The 19258-nt window shown below is 63.2% G+C and overlaps 1 protein-coding gene across 2 annotated transcripts in view; it reads right to left on the bottom strand.

Moving 5' to 3' along the window:
• The window catches only part of unc93b1 (unc-93 homolog B1, TLR signaling regulator), a 77400-nt gene that overhangs the window by 32640 nt on the left and 25502 nt on the right, over positions 1 to 19258 (bottom strand). For both annotated transcript variants that reach the window (XM_041209038.1, XM_041209039.1), the window contains 3 exons: positions 19052 to 19176; positions 13669 to 13851; positions 10397 to 10676 (listed from right to left, as the gene is read on the bottom strand). In XM_041209038.1, coding sequence (XP_041064972.1) covers positions 10397 to 10676; positions 13669 to 13851; positions 19052 to 19176 — 588 coding nt within the window. The remainder of the gene's footprint in view (positions 1 to 10396; positions 10677 to 13668; positions 13852 to 19051; positions 19177 to 19258) is intronic.

Genomic DNA, 19258 nt, shown 5'->3' with positions numbered 1-19258 from the left:
CCCTCTCTCCCGCCGCTCCCTCTCTCTCTTGTGCGTGCTCCCTCTCTTTTGTGCGTGATCCCTCTCTCTCTCTCGCGCGTTCCCTCTCTCACGCATGCTACCTCTCTCGCACACGCACCCTTTCTCTCTCGCGCGCATTCCCTCTCTCGCGTGCACTCCCCTCTCATGCACACTCCTCTCTCACGCGCACTCCTCTCTCTCTTGCGCGCGCACTTCTCTCTCGCACGTACTCCCTCTCTCGCGCGCACACTCCTCTCTCTCTCGCGCGCGCACTCCCTCTCACTCGCGTAGTCCCTCTCTCTCACGCCCTTTCCCCCTCTCTCTCGTGCCCTTTCCCTCTCACTCTCTCGCACGCACACCCTCTCGCTCTCTCGCGCGCACTCCCTCTCGCATGCACTCCATCTCTCTCTCGCGCGCACTCGCTCACTCTCTCATGCACTCGCTCGCTCTCACGCGCATTTGCTCTCTCACGCGCACTCGCTCTCTCTCATGCGCACTCGCTCTCTCTCTGTCACTCGCACTTGTTCGCTCTCTCTCACGCGCACTCCCTCTCTGTCACGCGCACTCCCTCTCTCTCACGCGCACTCCCTCTCTCTCACACGCACTCCCTCTCTCTCACGCGCACTCCCTCTCTCTCACGCGCACTCCCTCTCTCTCACGCGCACTCCCTCTCTCTCACGCGCACTCCCTCTCTCTTACGCGCACTCCCTCTCTCTCGCGCGTACTCGCTCACTCGCTCTCTCATGCGCACTCCCTCGCTCTCTCTCTCGCACGAACACGCTCACTCTCTCATGCACTCTCTCTCTCACGTGCACTCGCTGTCTCTCACGCGCACTCGCTCTCTCACGCGCACTCGTGCTCTCTCTCACACGCGCACTCCCTCTCTCTCATGCGCACTGCCTCTCTCGCGCACTGCCTCTCTCGCGCACTGCCTCTCTCGAGCATTGCCTCTCTCGCGCACTGCCTCTCTCGCGCACTGCCTCTCTCGCGCACTCCCTCTCACGCGCACTCACTCTCTCTCACATGCACTCGCTCTCTCACGCGCACTCGCTCTCTCTCACGCGCACTCGCTCTCTCACGCGCACTCGCTCTCTCTCTCACGCGTACTCCCTCTCTCTCACGTGCACTCCCTCTCACCCACGTGCACTCCCTCTCTCTCTCACGTGCACTCCCTCTCTCGCGCACTCCCTCTCTCTCACGTGCACACCCTCTCATGCGCACTCCCTCTCTCTCTCGCGCACTCCCTCTCTCTCATGCACTCGCTCTCTCATGCGTAGTCGCTCTCTCTCACGCGCACTCGCTCTCTCACCGCACTCAATCTCTCTCACGCGCACTCCCTCTCTCTCTCACGCACACAGGCTCTCTCTCTCTCACGCGCACTCCCTCTCTCATGCGCACTCCTCTCTCACGCGCACTCCCTCTCTTTCACGCGCACTCCCTCTCTCTCACACGCACTCCCTCTCACGTGTACTCATGCTCTCTCTCGCGCACTTGCACACACTCGCTCTCTCACGCACTCGCTCACTCTCTCATGCACTCGCTGTCTCTCTCACGTGCACTCCCTCTGTCCCTCACGCGCACTCCCTCTCTCGCGCATTCCCTCTCTCTCACGCGCACTCCCTCTCTCTCACGTGCACTCCCTCTCACATGCACTCCCTCTCTCTCACGTGCACTCCCTCTCCCTCTCTCTCACGTGCACTCCCTTTCATGTGCACTCCCTCTCTCTCACGTGCACTCCCTCGCCCTCTCTCGCGCGGACTGCCTCTCTCTCGCGCGCACTCCCTCTCTCTCGCGCACTCCCTCTCTCACGCGCACTCCTCTCTCTCACGCGCACTCCTCTCTCTCACGCGCACTCCTCTCTCACGCGCACTCCTCTCTCACGTATACTCTCTCTCTCGCGCGCACTCCGTCTCTGTCGCGCGCACTCCCTCACTCACACGCGCATCCCTCTCTCTCTCGCGCGCACTCCCCCTCTCTCGCGCGCACTCCCTCCCTCTCTCTCGCGCGCACTCCCTCCCTCTCTCTCACGCGCACTCTCTCCCTCTCTCTCATACTCTCTCCCTCTCTCTCGCGCGCACTCCCTCTCTCTCGCGCGCACTCCCTCTCTCTCGCGCGCACTCCCTCTCTCGCGCGCACTCCCTCTCTCTCGCGCGCACTCCCTCTCTCTCGCGCGCACTCCCTCTCTCGCGCGCACTCCCTCTCTCGCGCGCACTCCCTCTCTCGCGCGCACTCCCTCTCTCGCACGCACTCCTCTCTCACGCGCACTCCTCTCTCACGTGCACTCCCTCCATCTCTCGCGCGCACTCCCTCTCTCTCGCACGCACTCCCTCTCTCGCGCGCACTCCCTCTCTCGCGCGCATTCCCTCTCGCGCGCGCATTCCCTCTCGCGCGTGCACTCCCTCTCTCGCGCGCACTCCCTCTCTCACCCGCACTCCCTCTCTCACCCGCATTCCTCTCTCACCCGCACTCCTGTCGCGCGCACTTCTCTCTCTCGCGCGCACTCCTCTCTCGCGTGCACTCCTCTCTCTCGCTCGCACTCCTCTCTCACTCGCACTCCTCTCTTACGCATACTCTCTCACGCGTACTCCTCTCTCACGCATACTCCCTCTCTCGCACGCACTCCCTCTCTCTCTCGCGTGCACTCCCCTCTCTCTCGCGCGCACTCCCTCCCTCTCTCTCGCGCGCACTCCCTCCCTCTCTCGCGTGCACTCCCTCCCTCTCGCGTGCACTCCCTCCCTCTCTCTCTCACGCACTCTCTCTTGCGCGCACTCCCTCATCCTCTCGCGCGCACTCCCTCACTCTCTCGCGCGCACTCCCACCCTCCCTCTCGCGCGCACTCCCTCCCTCTTTCGCGCGCGCACTCCTCTGTCGCGCGCACTCCTCTCTCTCGCATGCACTCCTCTCTCGCGCGCACTCCTCTCCCACGCGCACTCCTCTCTCACGCGTACTCCCTCTCTCGTGCGCACTCTCTCCCTCTCTCTCGCGCGCACTCCCTCCCTCTCTCTCGCGCGCACTCCCTCCCTCTCTCTCGCGCGCACTCCCTCCCTCTCTCGCGCGCACTCCTGTCGCGCGCACTCCTCTGTCGCACGCACTCCTCTGTCGCACGCACTCCTCTCTCGCACGCACTCCTCTCTCACACGCACTCCTCTCTCACGCGTACTCCCTCTCTCTCGCGCGCACTCCCTCCCTCTCTCGCGCGCACTCCCTTCCTCTCTCTCGTGTGCACTCCCTCCCTCTCTCGTGCACTCTCTCGCACACTCCCTCTCTCGCACGCACTCCCTCTCTCGCGCGCACTCCTCTCTCTTGCATGCACTCCCTCTCTCTCGCACGCGCACTCACTCTCTCTCTCTTGCGCACTCCCTCTCTCTCACGTGCGCGCCCTCTCTCTTGCGCGCGCTCCTTCTCTCTCGCGCGCACTCCTCTCGCACGCACTCCTCTCTCGCTGCACTCCTCTCTCTCACGCACTCTCTCACACGCGCGCACTACCTCTCTCTCTCGCATGCACTCCCTCTCTCTCGCGCGCGTACTCCCTCTCTCTCGCGCGCGCACTCCCTCTCTCTCGCGCGCGCACTCCCTCTCTCTCGCGCACTCCCTCTCTCTCGCGCACAACCCTCTCTCTCGCGCACTCCTCTCTCACACATACTCTCTCTCTCGCGCGCACTCCCTCTCTGTCGCGCGCACTCCCCCTCTCTCGCGCGCACTCCATCCCTCTCTCTCACGCGCACTCTCTCCCTCTCTCTCGCGTGCACTCCTCCTCTCTCTCGCGCGCACTCCCTCTCTCTCGCGCGCACTCCCTCTCTCTCGCGCGCCCCCTCTCTCTTGCACGCGCTCCCACTATCTCGCTCCCTCTCTCTCTCGCGTGCGCGCCCTCTCTCGCGCGCACTCCTTTCTCGCGCGCACTCCTCTCTCTTGCGCACTCCCTCTCTCTCTCTTGCGCACTCCCTCTCTCTCATGTGCGCACTCCTCTCGCGTGCACTCCTCTCTCACGCGCACTCCTCTCTTACGTGTACTCCCTCTCTCTCTTGCGCGCACTCCCTCTCTCACGCGCTCCCACTCTCTCTCACGCTCGCTCCATCTCTCTCGCGTGCGCGCCCTCTCTCTCGCGCGCCCTCTCTCGCGCGCGCTCCTCTCGCACGCACTCCTCTCTCTCACGCACTCTCTCACACGCGCGCACTCCCTCTCTCTCTCGCATGCACTCCCTCTCTCTCTCGCATGCAATCCCTCTCTCTCTCGCATGCACTCCCTCTCTCTCGCGCGCGCACTCCCTCTCTCTCGCGCGCGCACTCCCTCTCTCTCGCGCGCGCACTCCCTCTCTCGCGCGCGCACTCCCTCTCTCTCGCGCACTCCCTCTCTCTCGCGCACTCCCTCTCTCTCGCGCACTCCCTCTCTCTCGCGCACTCCCTCTCTCTCGCGCACTCCCTCTCTCTCGCGCACTCCCTCTCTCAAGCGCACTCCTCTCTCTCAAGCGCACTCCTCTCTCACGCGCACTCCTCTCTCACGTATACTCTCTCGCGCGCACTCCCTCTCTGTCGCGCGCACTCCCTCACTCACGCGCATCCCTCTCTCTCTCGCACGCACTCCCCCTCTCTCGCGCGCACTCCCTCCCTCTCTCTTGTGCGCACTCCCTCCCTCTCTCTCGCACGCACTCCCTCCCTCTCTCTCGCGCGCACTCCCTCCCTCTCTCTCGCGCGCACTCCCTCCCTCTCTCTCACGCGCACTCTCTCCCTCTCTCTCGCGTGCACTCCCCCTCTCTCTCGCACGCACTCCCTCTCTCTCGCGCGCACTCCCTCTCTCTCGTGTGCACTCCCTCCCTCTCTCGTGCACTCTCTCTCTCGCACGCACTCCCTCTCTCGCGCGCACTCCCTCTCTCGCGCGCCCCCTCTCTCTTGCACGCGCTCCCACTCTCTCGCGCCCCCTCTCGCGCGCACTCCTTTCTCGCGCGCACTCCTCTCTCTCGCATGCACTCCCTCTCTCTCGCATGCACTCCCTCTCTCTCGCATGCACTCCCTCTCTCTCGCACGCGCACTCCCTCTCTCTCGCGCACTCCCTCTCTCTCGCGCACTCCCTCTCTCTCACGTGCGCACTCCTCTCGCGTGCACTCCTCTCTCACGCGCACTCCTCTCTTACGTGTACTCCCTCTCTCTCTTGCGCGCACTCCCTCTCTCTCTCATGCGCTCCCACTCTCTCTCTCGCTCACTCCATCTCTCTCGCGTGCGCGCCTTCTCTCTCTTGCGCGCGCTCCTTCTCTCTCGCGCGCACTCCTCTCGCACGCACTCCTCTCTCTCACGCACTCTCTCACACGCGCGCACTACCTCTCTCTCTCGCATGCACTCCCTCTCTCTCGCGCACGCCCTCTCTCTCGCGCACGCCCTCTCTCTCGCGCGCGTACTCCCTCTCTCTCGCGCACTCCCTCTCTCTCGCGCACTCCCTCTCTCTCGCGCACTCCCTCTCTCTCGCGCACTCCCTCTCTCTCGCGCACTCCCTCTCGCGCACTCCCTCTCTCTCGCGCACTCCCTCTCTCTCGCGCACTCCTCTCTCACACATACTCTCTCTCTCGCGCGCACTCCCTCTCTGTCGCGTGCACTCCCTCACTCACGCGCATCCCTCTCTCTCTCGCACGCACTCCCCCTCTCTCGCGCGCACTCCCTCCCTCTCTCTTGTGCGCACTCCCTCCCTCTCTCTCGCGCGCACTCCCTCCCTCTCTCTCGCGCGCACTCCCTCCCTCTCTCTCGCGCGCACTCCCTCCCTCTCTCTCACGCGCACTCTCTCCCTCTCTCTCGCGTGCACTCCCCCTCTCTCTCGCACGCACTCCCTCTCTCTCGCGCGCACTCCCTCCCTCTCTCTCACGCGCACTCTCTCCCTCTCTCTCACGCGCACTCTCTCCCTCTCTCTCGCGTGCACTCCCCCTCTCTCTCGCACGCACTCCCTCTCTCTCGCGTGCACTCCCTCTCTCTCGTGTGCACTCCCTCCCTCTCTCGTGCACTCTCTCGCACACTCCCTCTCTCGTGCGCACTCCCTCTCTCGCGCGCCCCCTCTCTCTTGCACGCGCTCCCACTCTCGCTCCCTCTCTCTCTCGCGTGCGCGCCCTCTCTCGCGCGCACTCCTTTCTCGCGCGCACTCCTCTCTCTCGCATGCACTTCCTCTCTCTCGCACGCGCACTCCCTCTCTCTCGCGCACTCCCTCTCTCTTGCGCACTCCCTCTCTCTCACGTGCGCACTCCTCTCGCGTGCACTCCTCTCTCACGCGCACTCCTCTCTCACGTGTACTCCCTCTCTCTTGCGCGCACTCCCTCTCTCTCTCACGCGCACTCCCTCTCTCACGCGCACTCCCTCCCTCTCTCTTGCGCACACTCCCTCTCTCTCTCGCGCACACTCCCTCTCTCTCTCGCGCACTCCCTCTCTCTCTCACGTGCACTCCCTCTCTGTCACGTGCACTCCCTCTCGCGCACACTCCTCTCTCGCGCACACCCCTCTGTCGCGCGCACTCCTCTCTCACACGTACTCCCTCTCTCTTGCGTGCACTCCCTCTCTCTCTTGCGCATACTCCCTCCCTCTCTCGCGCACACTCCCTCCCTCTCTCGCGCGCGCACTCCCTCCCTCTCACATGCACTCCCTCCCTCTCACGCGCACTCCCCACCTCTCTCGCGCGCACTCCCTCCCTCTCACGCGCACTCCCCACCTCTCTCGCGCGCACTCCCTCTCTCTCACATGCACTCTCTCTCTCGTGCGCACTCTCTCTCGTGTGCACTCCTCTCTCTCTCGCGCGCACTCCCTCTCTGTCGCACGCACTCCCTCTCTCACGCGCACATCCCTCTCTCGCGCGCACTCCTCTCTCGCGCGCACTCCCTCTCTCTCGCGCACTCCCTCTCTCTCGCGCACTCCCTCTCTCTCGCGCACTCCCTCTCTCTCGCGCACTCCCTCTCTCTCGCGCACTCCCTCTCTCTCGCGCACTCCCTCTCTCTCGCGCACTCCCTCTCTCTCGCGCACTCCCTCTCTCTCGCGCACTCCTCTCTCTCAAGCGCACTCCCTCTCTCTCGCGCACTCCTCTCTCACGTATACTCTCTCTCTCGCGCGCACTCCCTCTCTGTCGCGTGCACTCCCTCACTCACGCGCATCCCTCTCTCTCTCGCACGCACTCCCCCTCTCTCGCGCGCACTCCCTCCCTCTCTCTTGTGCGCACTCCCTCCCTCTCTCTCGCGCGCACTCCCTCCCTCTCTCTCGCGCGCACTCCCTCCCTCTCTCTCGCGCGCACTCCCTCCCTCTCTCTCACGCGCACTCTCTCCCTCTCTCTCGCGTGCACTCCCCCTCTCGCACGCACTCCCTCTCTCTCGCGCGCACTCCCTCCCTCTCTCTCACGCGCACTCTCTCCCTCTCTCTCACGCGCACTCTCTCCCTCTCTCTCGCGTGCACTCCCCCTCTCTCTCGCACGCACTCCCTCTCTCTCGCGTGCACTCCCTCTCTCTCGTGTGCACTCCCTCCCTCTCTCGTGCACTCTCTCGCACACTCCCTCTCTCGTGCGCACTCCCTCTCTCGCGCGCCCCCTCTCTCTTGCACGCGCTCCCACTCTCGCTCCCTCTCTCTCTCGCGTGCGCGCCCTCTCTCGCGCGCACTCCTTTCTCGCGCGCACTCCTCTCTCTCGCATGCACTTCCTCTCTCTCGCACGCGCACTCCCTCTCTCTCGCGCACTCCCTCTCTCTTGCGCACTCCCTCTCTCTCACGTGCGCACTCCTCTCGCGTGCACTCCTCTCTCACGCGCACTCCTCTCTCACGTGTACTCCCTCTCTCTTGCGCGCACTCCCTCTCTCTCTCACGCGCACTCCCTCTCTCACGCGCACTCCCTCCCTCTCTCTTGCGCACACTCCCTCTCTCTCGCGCACACTCCCTCTCTCTCTCGCGCACTCCCTCTCTCTCTCACGTGCACTCCCTCTCTGTCACGTGCACTCCCTCTCGCGCACACTCCTCTCTCGCGCACACCCCTCTGTCGCGCGCACTCCTCTCTCACACGTACTCCCTCTCTCTTGCGTGCACTCCCTCTCTCTCTTGCGCATACTCCCTCCCTCTCTCTCGCGCACACTCCCTCCCTCTCTCGCGCGCGCACTCCCTCCCTCTCACATGCACTCCCTCCCTCTCACGCGCACTCCCCACCTCTCTCGCGCGCACTCCCTCCCTCTCACGCGCACTCCCCACCTCTCTCGCGCGCACTCCCTCTCTCTCACATGCACTCTCTCTCTCGTGCGCACTCCTCCCTCTCTCGTGTGCACTCCTCTCTCTCTCGCGCGCACTCCCTCTCTGTCGCACGCACTCCCTCTCTCACGCGCACATCCCTCTCTCGCGCGCACTCCTCTCTCGCGCGTACTCCTCTCTCGCGTGCACACCTCTCTCGCGTGCACTACTCTCTTGCATGCACTTCTCTCGCGTGCATTCCTCCCTCTCTCACGCGCGCACTCCCTCTCTCACGTGCGCACTCCCTCTCTCGCGCGCACACTCCTCTCTCACGCGCACTCCTCTCTCACGTGCACTCCCTCTCTCTCTCGTGCGCACTCCCTCTCTCTCACACTCCCTCTCTCTCTCGCGCGCCCTCCCTCTCTCTCCCGCGCACTCCCTCCCTCTCTCTCGCGTGCACGCCCTCCCTCTCTCTCGCGCGCACTCCCTCCCTCTCTCTCGCGTGCACTCCCTCCCTCTCTCTCGCGCGCACACCCTCTCTCGCAAGCACTCCCTCTCTCGCGCGCACTCCCTCCCTCTCTCTCGCGCGCACTCCCTCCCTCTCTCTCGCGCGCACTCCCTCTCTCTCTCGCGCACTCTCTTTCTCGCGCGCACTCTTCTCTCACGCGCACTCGCTCTCTCTCACATGCACTCGCTCTCTCTCACCCACAATTGCGTTCTCTCTCTCGTGCACTCGCTCTCTCACGAGCACTTGCTCTCCTTCCCGCACTTCCTCTCTCATGAGCACTTGCTCTCTCTCATGCACTCGCTTTCTGTTGCACACGTACTCGCTCTCTCTCACGAGCACTTGCTCTCAATCGCACACACTCTCTTTGTCTCACACGCATTCGCTCTCTCTCACATCCGCACTCGCTCTCTCTCTCACACGCACTCGCTTTCTCTCACACGCGCTCACTCTCTCTCTCACACGCACTCGCTCTCTCTCACACGCACTCGCTCTCTCTCTCACACGCACTCGCTCTCTCTCTCACACGCACTCGGTCTCACCCGCATTCGCGTTCTCTCTCTCACGCACTCTCTCTCACGCACTCGCTTTCTGTTGCACACGTACTCACGCTCTCTCGTGCGCTCGCTCTTTCTCACACACACTCGCTCTCTTTCTCATGCGCACTTGCTCTCTCACATGCACTCGCTTTTTGTTGCACACGTACTCTCCCTCTCTCGCGCACGCTCACTCTCACGCACGCTCACTCTTTCACTCACGCGGGCTCTCTCTCGCGTGCGCTCGCTCTATCATGAGCTCGTTCTCTCGCACGCTCTCTCTCGTGCGTTCGCTCTCTCTCTCGTGCCCTCGCTCTCGCGCGCTCGTGCTCTCTCCCTCTCTCGCGCTCTCTCTCTCATGCGCTCTCTCTCTCGCACACTTGCGCTCTCTCGCATGCTCGCGCTCTCTCACGTGCTCGTGCTCTATCGCGCGCTCTCTCGTGCACTCGCTCTCTATCTCTCGCGCTCGCTTTCTCTCGCGCGCTCGCTCTCTCTAGCGCTCTCGCCCGCTTGCTCTCTCTCTCACGCTCACTCACTCTCTCTCGTGCGCTTGCTCTCTCTCTTGCATGCTCTTTCTCTCTCGCGCGCTCGCGCTCTCTCGCTCGCGCTCTCTCGTGCGCTCGCTCTCTCTCTCGCATGCTTGCCCTCTCTCCCGCGCTCTCTCTCTCTATTGCTTGCTCTCTCTCGCATGCTCGTGCTCTCTCTCGCGTGCTCGCGCTCTCACCCGCTCGCTCTCTATCTCTCGCGCGCTCGCTCTCTCTCTCGCGCGCTCGCTCTCTCTCTCGCACGCTCACTCTCTCTCTCACGCTCTCGCCTGCTCACTCTCTCTCGCGCTCGCTCTCTCTCGTGCGCTCGATCTCTCTCTCTCTCATGCGCTCGTTCTCTCTCTCTTGCATGCTCGCTCTCTCTCTCGCGCTCTTGCCTGCTCACTCTCTCTCTCGTGCTCACTCACTCTCGTGCGCTCGTTCTCTCTCTCTCTTGCATGCTCGCTCTCTCTTCCCCCTCCCTCTCTCTCTCCCTCTAGCTATCTCTCTCATTCTCACATTCTCTCCCTCTCTCTCCCCCTCTCTCTCTTTCTCACCCTTTCTCTCTCCTCTCTCTCGTTCCCCCTCTCCCCCTCACTCTCTCTCTCTCCCACTTCTCACTCTCAAGAATCCCCTCCTCTCCCCTCCCCCTCTCGCCCGGGTACTCACTGATCAGACTGGTTTTATTGAGAGCTGTTCCGACCCCCCACAGCACAGCAACTGAGTAGACAGCGATCAGGTTGCTGGTGTGAAGGTTCTTGGGGATTGGAGCCCAGCAGAATAGAGCAATAATGATGAGAAACTGGATGAAAGCTCCGGATAGGAGGGGGACGGATCGAGGTAGACGCAGCATAGTGAGAGACAGGAGAGAGAACACTGAAGAGGCGACTCCATAGGCAATGATAATATTGGCTAACCTCTCCATCCCAATTGAGCACACTCCATAGGACTGAGAGAAAGAAAGAGAGAGAGGGTTTGAGAAAAGGTCAGTGAGCTACAGGTGCAGACCCTAATCCTAAGCCGAATCCTAACCCTAACCCGAACTGGAGGGACAGACATTGTGCTCAACCTTTTCCCCCATCCTCCATTCCCCCTCCACCTTTCCCTATTTCCCCCTCTTCTTTCCCACCCACCTTTACCCCTCCCCCTTTCCTTTTCCACATTTCCCCTTTCTCTCTCCCCTCCTCTGCTCCTCTCCTCCCCATTCCCTTCCCTCCTTTCACTTTCCCCATCATCCTTTCCACCCACCCCTTTCCCCCTTCCCCATCTCTTCCCATTTCTTCTTTGCCCATCCCCTTTTCACTCCCCGTTTTCCCAACCCTCTTTTCTCCCTCCCCTCCTCCCGCTCGCCCCTCTCCATCCCTTTTCCCCTTACCCTTCCCCCTCCCCTTTCCCCTCCCTTTCCCCGCCCTCTGCCCCCGCAAAGCCTCCTGTCCCCCATCCCATTCTTCCCTGCCTTTTTCCCTGTGACACTTCTCCTGTCTCCCTCCCACTCTTCCCTCTCTCCCCCTCCCTCCCCATCACCCCTACCTCCTCCCACCTTTCCCCATACCTCCCCTCTCCATTCTTCCCCCTCCCTCACCCTCTTGCCCCGAACCGCACCCTCTCCCTCTGCCCTTCAGCTCTTTACCTCCCCTTCCCCCAGCGACCCACTCTCTCCCCTCCCTCCTTCTCCCAAACCCATCACCCTATCCCACTTCTCCACTCCCTACCTCTCCCCCCTCCCTCCCTCTCCCCCTTAATCTTCCTTCACTCTCTTCCTCTCCTTTCCTGTCTTCCTTTACCTCTCCCACCTCTCCTTCCCCCCTTTCCCACCCATCTCTCCCCTTGTCTTCCCTCTCTCTCTGCGCTCTTCACCCCTCTCCCTGCCCCTTTTCCTTTCCCTCCACCCCCTCCCTCACCCCTCTTCAGCCTTCTCCCTCTTCCCCCTCCATCCCTTTTGCTCCCCCTCTTCTTTCCCCTCGCCCTTCCTCTCCATCCCCACTCTTCCCCCTCTTCATTCTCCCTCACCCCTCCCCCCTCTCCCTTCACCCTCTTCCCCTATCCATCACCCTCTCCCTCCTATTTCCCCTCTCCCTTCCTCCTTCCTTTCCACACTCTCCCTCACCCTCATCCCCCCTCACCCTTACCTCACACATTTCTGCCCTCTCCATCTCACTCCTCCTCTTCATCCTCAATTCCCTCCTCCTGCCCTCTTCTTCCCCCTTTTCCAGCCTTCCACTCTTCCTCCCCACTCTTCGCCCTTTCTATCACCCTCTTCCCCCTCTCCCTACACCTCTTTTCCTTCCCACTCCATCCCCCTCTTTCCCCTCTCCCTCCCTGCTCTTGTGTTAGCTCACCCTCCCCTCTCTCCTTCCCCCGCTCCCTGCTTCCACCTCTTCCCCTCTCCCCCTCCCCACTCTTGCCCCTCTCCCTCACCTCTATTCTCCCTCATTCCCTCTTTGCCTGCCTTATTGCCCCTCCTCCTCCCCCTTATTTCCCCTCTTCTTCCATTTCCCTTCTCCTTTCCTCCTATTTTCCCATTCCCTCCCCCTCACCTTTCCCACTCTTCCTCCCCTCTCCCTCCTTCCTCTTCCATCCGTCCCTCCCCTCTTCCCCTCTCCCACCCCTTCCTCCCTCTCCTTTTCCAAACTTCCCCACCCACATCTGCCCTCTCCTAATTTCCCCTTCCTTCCTCTTCTCCCTCTCCCTCCATCTCCCTCTTCCCCCACTCCCTGCCTTTTCTTCCCTCTCCCTCGTCCCTTCCTCCCCCTGCCTCTCTTCTTCCTCACTCTTCGTCACCCCACTTTCTCCCTCCTCCCTTCCCCAATCTCCCACTTCTTTCCCCACTCCCTCACCTCTCACCCTCCTCCCTCTTCACCCCTCACTCCCATTCTGCATCCCTTTCGCTCCCCCTCTTCCTCACCACTTTTCCTCCCCCTCACTCCTCTTCCCTTTCTTCCTCACCTTCTCCTTCCTTTCTCTTCAACCGCTCTCCCTCACTCACCCCACCTTCCGTGCTCCCTCCCCACTCTACCTCTGTTCAACCATCACTCCCTCCCCCTCCCTCCCCACTTCCTCCCTCCATCCCCTCCCCTCCACACCCTCCTCTCTCCTCCCTCCCCCTCTTCCATCACTGCCTTGCTGCTCTTCCTCCCTGGCCTTCATCCTTCTACCCCTTTCGCCCTGCTCTCTCCCACTTGCACCCTCATTCTCTCCTCTTCCCCCTCTCCATCTCCCTCACCCTCTGCCTTCCGCCCTCCATCTCCAGCCAACTCTTCTTCTCCCCTCACTCCTTCCCTCTCCCTCCTCTTCATCCCCATCTATCCCCTTCTTCTCTACCTCCCCATTTTTCCCTTCTCCCTCAACCTCATCTTCACCCTACACCTCCCTCTTCTTCTTCCCCCTCTCCCTCCCCCCTCTTTCTCCCACCTTCTTCTCCCTCTCCCGCCCCATCTCCTTCCCCATTTCCCTGCTTCCTCCTCTTCCTCCCCTCTCTTCCCCCTCTCCCTCCCTTTCCATTCCTCCTTTCTCCCTCTCCCCTTCATCCCTCCCTCCCTCCTTCGCCCCTCCTCCTCCCTCTTCCCTCTCTTCTTCTCTTCTCTCTTTTCCCTATCTCATTCCCCCTCTCCATCTCCACCTCTTCCTCTCTCCCTCGTTTTCCCTTCCCCTCTTCCTCCCTCTTCCACCTTTTCCTCCCCACCCCTGTCCCTCTCCCTCCTCTTCCCACCTCTCCCTCACCCTCACCCTCCCTTCTCTTAATCTCCCCTCCCTCCCCATCTTCATCCCCCTTCTTTCTCCCTCGCTCTTCTTCATCCCCCATTCTTCCCCGTCTTCTTCCCCCTCTCCCTCCCCGTTCTTCTGCCCTCTCCATTTCCCCCACCAGCAGATTTCTTCCTCTTGCTTTCAGCAATAACCAATCAGATTGACAGCTGTTAAGTCGGTTCCACGCTTGGACTCACCAGTGCAAAGCCTGTGCAGGCAAATAGCACCTCAAAGCCGCTGTAGATGAAGAAGGGGAGGAGGTGTCTCAGGCGATAATCCCGCATGTGTTTGAAGGGTAACTGAAAGATGTTTCCCCAACCAATACTGCGCAGGTCAATCTCCTCAGTCGGACGATAGGCTGGGCCACACAGGATGAGGACCTGGAATTGAAGAGGGGACGGACAGTGAGGGAGCAGCGATCGGGGTCACTTTCCAAGGCCTGAATGGAACACCACCTGTTCCTGTTTTGTCTTTGATCTGTGTAGAGAACGCGACCCGCCAGTCTCGCGCTCTAACCCAACTCCTGCTCTCCCCCCCACTCTCGTGCTCTCCCCCAACTCCTGCTCTCCCAACTCTCTCGCTCTCCCCCCCGCTCTCTCATTCTCCCCCCTCACTCTCGCCCCCTCACTCTCACATTCTACCACTCACTCTTTCGCTCTCCCCCTCACTCTCTCCCTCTCCCCACCCCCACTCTCGTGCTCTCCCGCAACTCCTGCTCTCTCCTCCACTCTCTCACTCTCCCCCCCAACTCTTTCCCTCTCCCCCATCCACTCTCGTGCTCTCCCCCAACTCCTGCTCTCCCCCCAACTCTCTCGCTCACCCCCCACGCTCTCTCTCTCCCCCCTCACTCTCGCTCGCCCCCTCACTGTCGCGCTCTCCCCCTCACTCTCTCGCTCTCCCCCCTCACTCTCACGCTCTCCCCCTCACTCTCACATTCTACCACTCACTCTCTCGCTCTCCCCCCCACTCTCGCGCTCTCCCCCTCACTCTCACATTCTATCCCTCACTCTCTCATTCTCCCCCCCTCACTCTCTCGCTCTCCCCCTCACTCTCTCGCTCCCCCCCTCACTCTCTCGTTCTCCCCCCTCACTCTCTCGCTCTCCCCCTCACTCTCTCGCTCTCCCCCTCACCCTCTCTCACTCTCCCCCTCAACCTCGTGCTCTCCCCCTCGCTCTCTCCCTCACCCTCTCGCTCCCCCCTCACTCTCTCGCTCAACCCCTCACTCTCTTGCTCTCCCCCCTCACTCTCTCGCTCTCCCCCCCAACTATCTCGCTCTCCCCCTCACTCTCTCGCTCTCCACCCCTCACTCTCTCGCTCTCTCCCCCTCACTCTCTCGCTCTCACCCCCACTCTCTCGCTCTCCCCCTCACTCTCTCGTTCGCCCCCCCTCACCCTCTTGCTCCCCCCTCACTCTCTCATTCCCCCCTCACTCTCTCGCTCTCCCCCCTCAGCCTCTCGCTCCCCCCTCACTCTCTCGCTCTCCCCCCTCACTCTCTCGCTTTCCCCCCCACACTATCTCGCTCTCCCCCCTCACCCTCTTGCTCCCTCCTCACTCCCTCGCTCTCCCCCTCACTCTCTCGCTCTCCCCCCTCACTCTCTCGCTCTCCCCCCTCACTCTCTCGCTCTCCCCCCGCACTCTCTCGCTCTCCCCCCGCACTCTCTCGCTCTCCCCCCGCACTCTCTCGCTCTCCCCCCGCACTATCTCGCTCTCCCCCCCTCACCCTCTCGCTCCCCCCTCACTCTCTCGCTCTCCCCCCTCACTCTCTTGCTCTCCCCCTCACTCTCTCGCTCTCCCCCCTTGCCATCGCGCTCGCCCCTTCCCCTCGCGCTCGCCCTCTCCCCCTCGCGCTCGCCCTCTCCCCCTCGCGCTCGCCTTCTCCCCCTCACGTTCGCCCTCTCCCCCTCGCGCTCACCCCCTCACCCTCTCTCGCTCTCGCCCTCAACCTCGTGCTCTCCCCCTCGTTCTCCCCCTCCTCTCTCGCTCCCCCCTCACTCTCTCGCTCTCCCCCCTCACTCTCTCGCTCTCCCCCCTCACTCTCTCGCTCTCCGCCCCCTCACTCTCTCGCTCTCCCCCCCTCACTCTCTCGCTCTCTCCCCCTCACTCTCTCGCTCTCCCCCCTCACTCTCTCGCTCTCCTCCTCTCACTCTCTCGCACTCCCCCCTCAATCTCTCGCTCTCCCCCCTCACTCTCTCGCTCTCTCCCCCTCACTCGCTCTCTCCCCCTCACCCTCTCGCACCCCCCCTCACCCTCTCGCTCCCCCCCACTCTCTCGCTCTCCCACCCCTCACTCTCTCGCTCTCCCCCCTCACCCTCTCGCTCTCCCGCCCTCACCCTCTCGCTCTCCCGCCCTCACCCTCTCGCTCTCCCCCCCTCACTCTCTCGCTCTCCCCCCTCACTCTCTCGCTCTCCCCCCTCACTCTCTCGCTCTCCCCCCTCACTCTCTCGCTCTCCCCCCTCACTCTCTCGCTCTCCCCTCACTCTCTCGCTCTCCCCCTACTCTCTCGCTCTCCCCCCTCACTCTCTCGCTCTCCCCCTCACTCTCTCGCTCTCCCCCCTCACTCTCTCGCTCTCCCCCCTCACTCTCTCGCTCTCCCCCTCACTCTCTCGCTCTCCGCCCCTCACTCTCTCGCTCTCCGCCCTCACTCTCTCGCTCTCCGCCCCTCACTCTGCCCCCCTCACTCTCTCGCTGCCCTCCTCACCCTCAATCCCCCCTCACCCTCACTCCCCCCTCACTCTCTCGCTCTCCCACCCCTCACTCTCTCGCTCTCCCCCTCACTCTCCCCCCTCACTCTCTCGCTCTCCGCCCCCTCACTCTCTCGCACTCCCCCCTCGCGCTCGCCCCTTCCCATCGCGCTCGCCCCTTCCCCTCGCGCTCGCCCTCTCCCCCTCGCGCTCACCCTCTCCCCCTCGCGCTCACCCTCTCCCCCTCGTGCTCGCCCTCTCCCCCTCGCGTCGTCCTCTCGCCTCACGCTCGCCCTCCCGCTTGCGCTCGCCTGCTCCCCCCTCCCCCTCGCCCTCTCCCCCTCGCTCTCGCGCTCTCCCCCTTGCTCTCGCTCTCACTCTTGCACTCCCCACTCACTCTCGCGCTCTCCCCCTCACTCTCTCGCTCTCCCCCTCACTCTCTCGCTCTCCCCCTCGCTCTCTCGCTCTCCCCCTCGCTCTCTCTCCCCCCGCTCTCTTTCTTCCCCTCGCTCTCCTGCTCACTCTCGCACTCTCCCCCCCTCACTCTCTCGCTCTCCCCCTCACTTTCTCGCTCTCCCTCTCCTCACTCTCTCGCTCTCCCCCTCACTCTCTCGGTCTCCCCCTCACTCTCTCGCTCTCCCCCCTCAATCTCTCGCTCTCCCCCTCACTCTCTCGCTCTCCCCCAACTCCTGCTCTCCCCCTCGCTCTCTCCCCTCGCGCTCACCCCTCCCCCTCGCGCTCGCCCCTCCCCCTCGCCCTCTCCCCTTGCGCTCACCCCTCCCCCTCGCGCTCACCCCTCCCCCTCACCCTCTCCCCCTCGTGCTCGCCCCTCTCACTCACGTTCGCCCTCTCCCCTTGCACTCGCTCTCTTCCATCACGCTCGCCCTCTCCTCGCGCTCGCCCCTCCCCCTCGCGCTCGCCCCTCCCCCTCGCGCTCGCCCCTCCCCCTCGCGCTCGCCTCCTCCCCCTCGCACTTGCCCTCTCCCCCTCACGCTCGCCCTCTCCCCTCACGCTCGCCCCCTCCCCCTCACGCTCGCCTCCTCCCCCTCGCGCTCACCCCTCCCCCTCACCCTCTCCCCCTCGTGCTCGCCCCTCTCACTCACGTTCGCCCTCTCCCCTTGCACTCGCTCTCTTCCATCACGCTCGCCCTCTCCTCGCGCTCGCCCCTCCCCCTCGCGCTCGCCCCTCCCCCTCGCGCTCGCCCCTCCCCCTCGCGCTCGCCTCCTCCCCCTCGCACTTGCCCTCTCCCCCTCACGCTCGCCCTCTCCCCTCACGCTCGCCCCCTCCCCCTCACGCTCGCCTCCTCCCCCCCGCGCTCGCCCCCTCCCCCCTCACGCTCGCCCCCTCCCCGTCACGCTCGCCCTCACGCTCGCTCTCTCCGCCTCACGCTCGCTCTCTCTGCCTCACTCTCTTATCTTTCCCTTTCTCTCTCATTGTGTCACCCCTTCACTTTCTTGCTCTCCCCCTCACTCCCTCGGTCACTCCCTCATTCTCCACCTCATTCCCTTGCTCTTTCCCTCACCCTCTCACTCTTCCTCTCTCACTCTCCCCCTCACCCTCTCCTCCCCCCTCACGCTCGCCCTCTCCCCGCACGCTCGCCCTCTCCCCGCACGCTCGCCCTCTCCCCGCACGCTCGACCCCTCCCCTCACGCTCGCCCTCTCCCATCACGCTCGACCTCTCCCCTCACGCTCGCCCCCTCCCCATCACGCTCACCCCCTCCCCTCACGCTCGCCCTCCCCCTCACGTTCGCCGGCCCCCCTCATGCTCGCCCTCCCCCCTCACACTCGCTCTCTCTGCCTCACTCTCTTATCTTTCCCTTTCTCTCTCATTGTGTCACCCCTCACTTTCTTGCTCTCCCCCTCACTACCTCGGTCACTCCCTCGTTCTCCCCCTCATTCCCTCGCTCTTTCCCTCACCCTATCACTCTCCCTCTCTCGCTCTCCCCCTCACCCTCCCTCTCCTCCTCACTCTCCCTCTCTGCCCTCTTCCTCTCTCTCCCTCCCCTACCCCTCATACTTTCTCACCCCCTTCTCATCCTTCCCCTTCCCTCCTCCTCCCCTCCCCCTATTTCTTTCAATCTCCCCTCCCCTACCCCTCATTCTCTTCATCCCCCTCACTTTCTCCCTCCTCCTCTCCACCCGCCCAGTCACTATATGTCCCTCTCTCCCCCTCTTCCTCACTATCCCTCCCCTCCTCCACACTCCCTAACTCTTTCCCACTCCCTCTCCCTCCTCTCTCCCTCCCCATCCCCTCCCCGTTTCTCTCTCTCTCCTTCACTCTCCCCTTCCCTCCTCCCCTCACTCTCCCTTCCCCTCCACCTCACTCTCTCTCCACCTCCGGCTCTCAGTCTCCCCCTCACATTCTCACCTCCCCCTTACTCTCTCCGTCTTGCACTCCCCTGACTCTCTCTCTCTCCCCTCCCCCTCCCCCCTCACCCTCCCCCCCCTACACTCTCCCCCTCACCCTCCCTCCCACTCCCCCTCCCTTCCTTCCCCCCTACACTGTCCCCTACCCTGCTCCTCTCTCTTCCTCCCCTCCCCCTCTCTCTTCCTCCCCTCCCCCTCCCTTCCTCCCCCTCTCTTCCTCCCCTCCCCCTCATCATTCTCTCTCTCTCCCCTCACTCTTCCTTCCCCTCCATCTCACTCTCTCTTCTCTCTCTCGCCCCCCCCCACTCTCTCTCCTGCACTCTCCCCCTTCCTCTCTCTCCCTCCCAGTGTCCCTCTCTCTCCCTCCCTCTCCCCCATCTCTCCCTCCCTCTCCTCTCTCTCTCTCCTCCTTTCTCTCCCACCACCCTTGGTCTCTCCCCTCCCTCTCTCTCTCCCCATGTCTCCATCACCCCCTCTCTCCCTCCCTCCTCCTCCCCCCCGGACAGTACAGTGTGTTTACAATGTGATGTACCATTAACATGGCAATGAAGACCACTCCCATCATCACACTCTCCACCACGATGAGGCTGATACTCTGGGGAAGTTTCATCAGAACTGTTTTGTTCAAACCCTCGATCATTCCTATCGCCAACGTCCCTGCAACAGCAAAACAACACACAGATTGATTTCCCAAAGGACTGTGATTTACCTGTGACTAGCTCTCTCTTAGTTTGTCTTT

Source organism: Carcharodon carcharias, chromosome 17, assembly GCF_017639515.1.
Source record: "Carcharodon carcharias isolate sCarCar2 chromosome 17, sCarCar2.pri, whole genome shotgun sequence".
Lineage (NCBI taxonomy): Eukaryota > Metazoa > Chordata > Chondrichthyes > Lamniformes > Lamnidae > Carcharodon > Carcharodon carcharias.
This window is presented reverse-complemented; position numbering and strand designations above follow the sequence as displayed.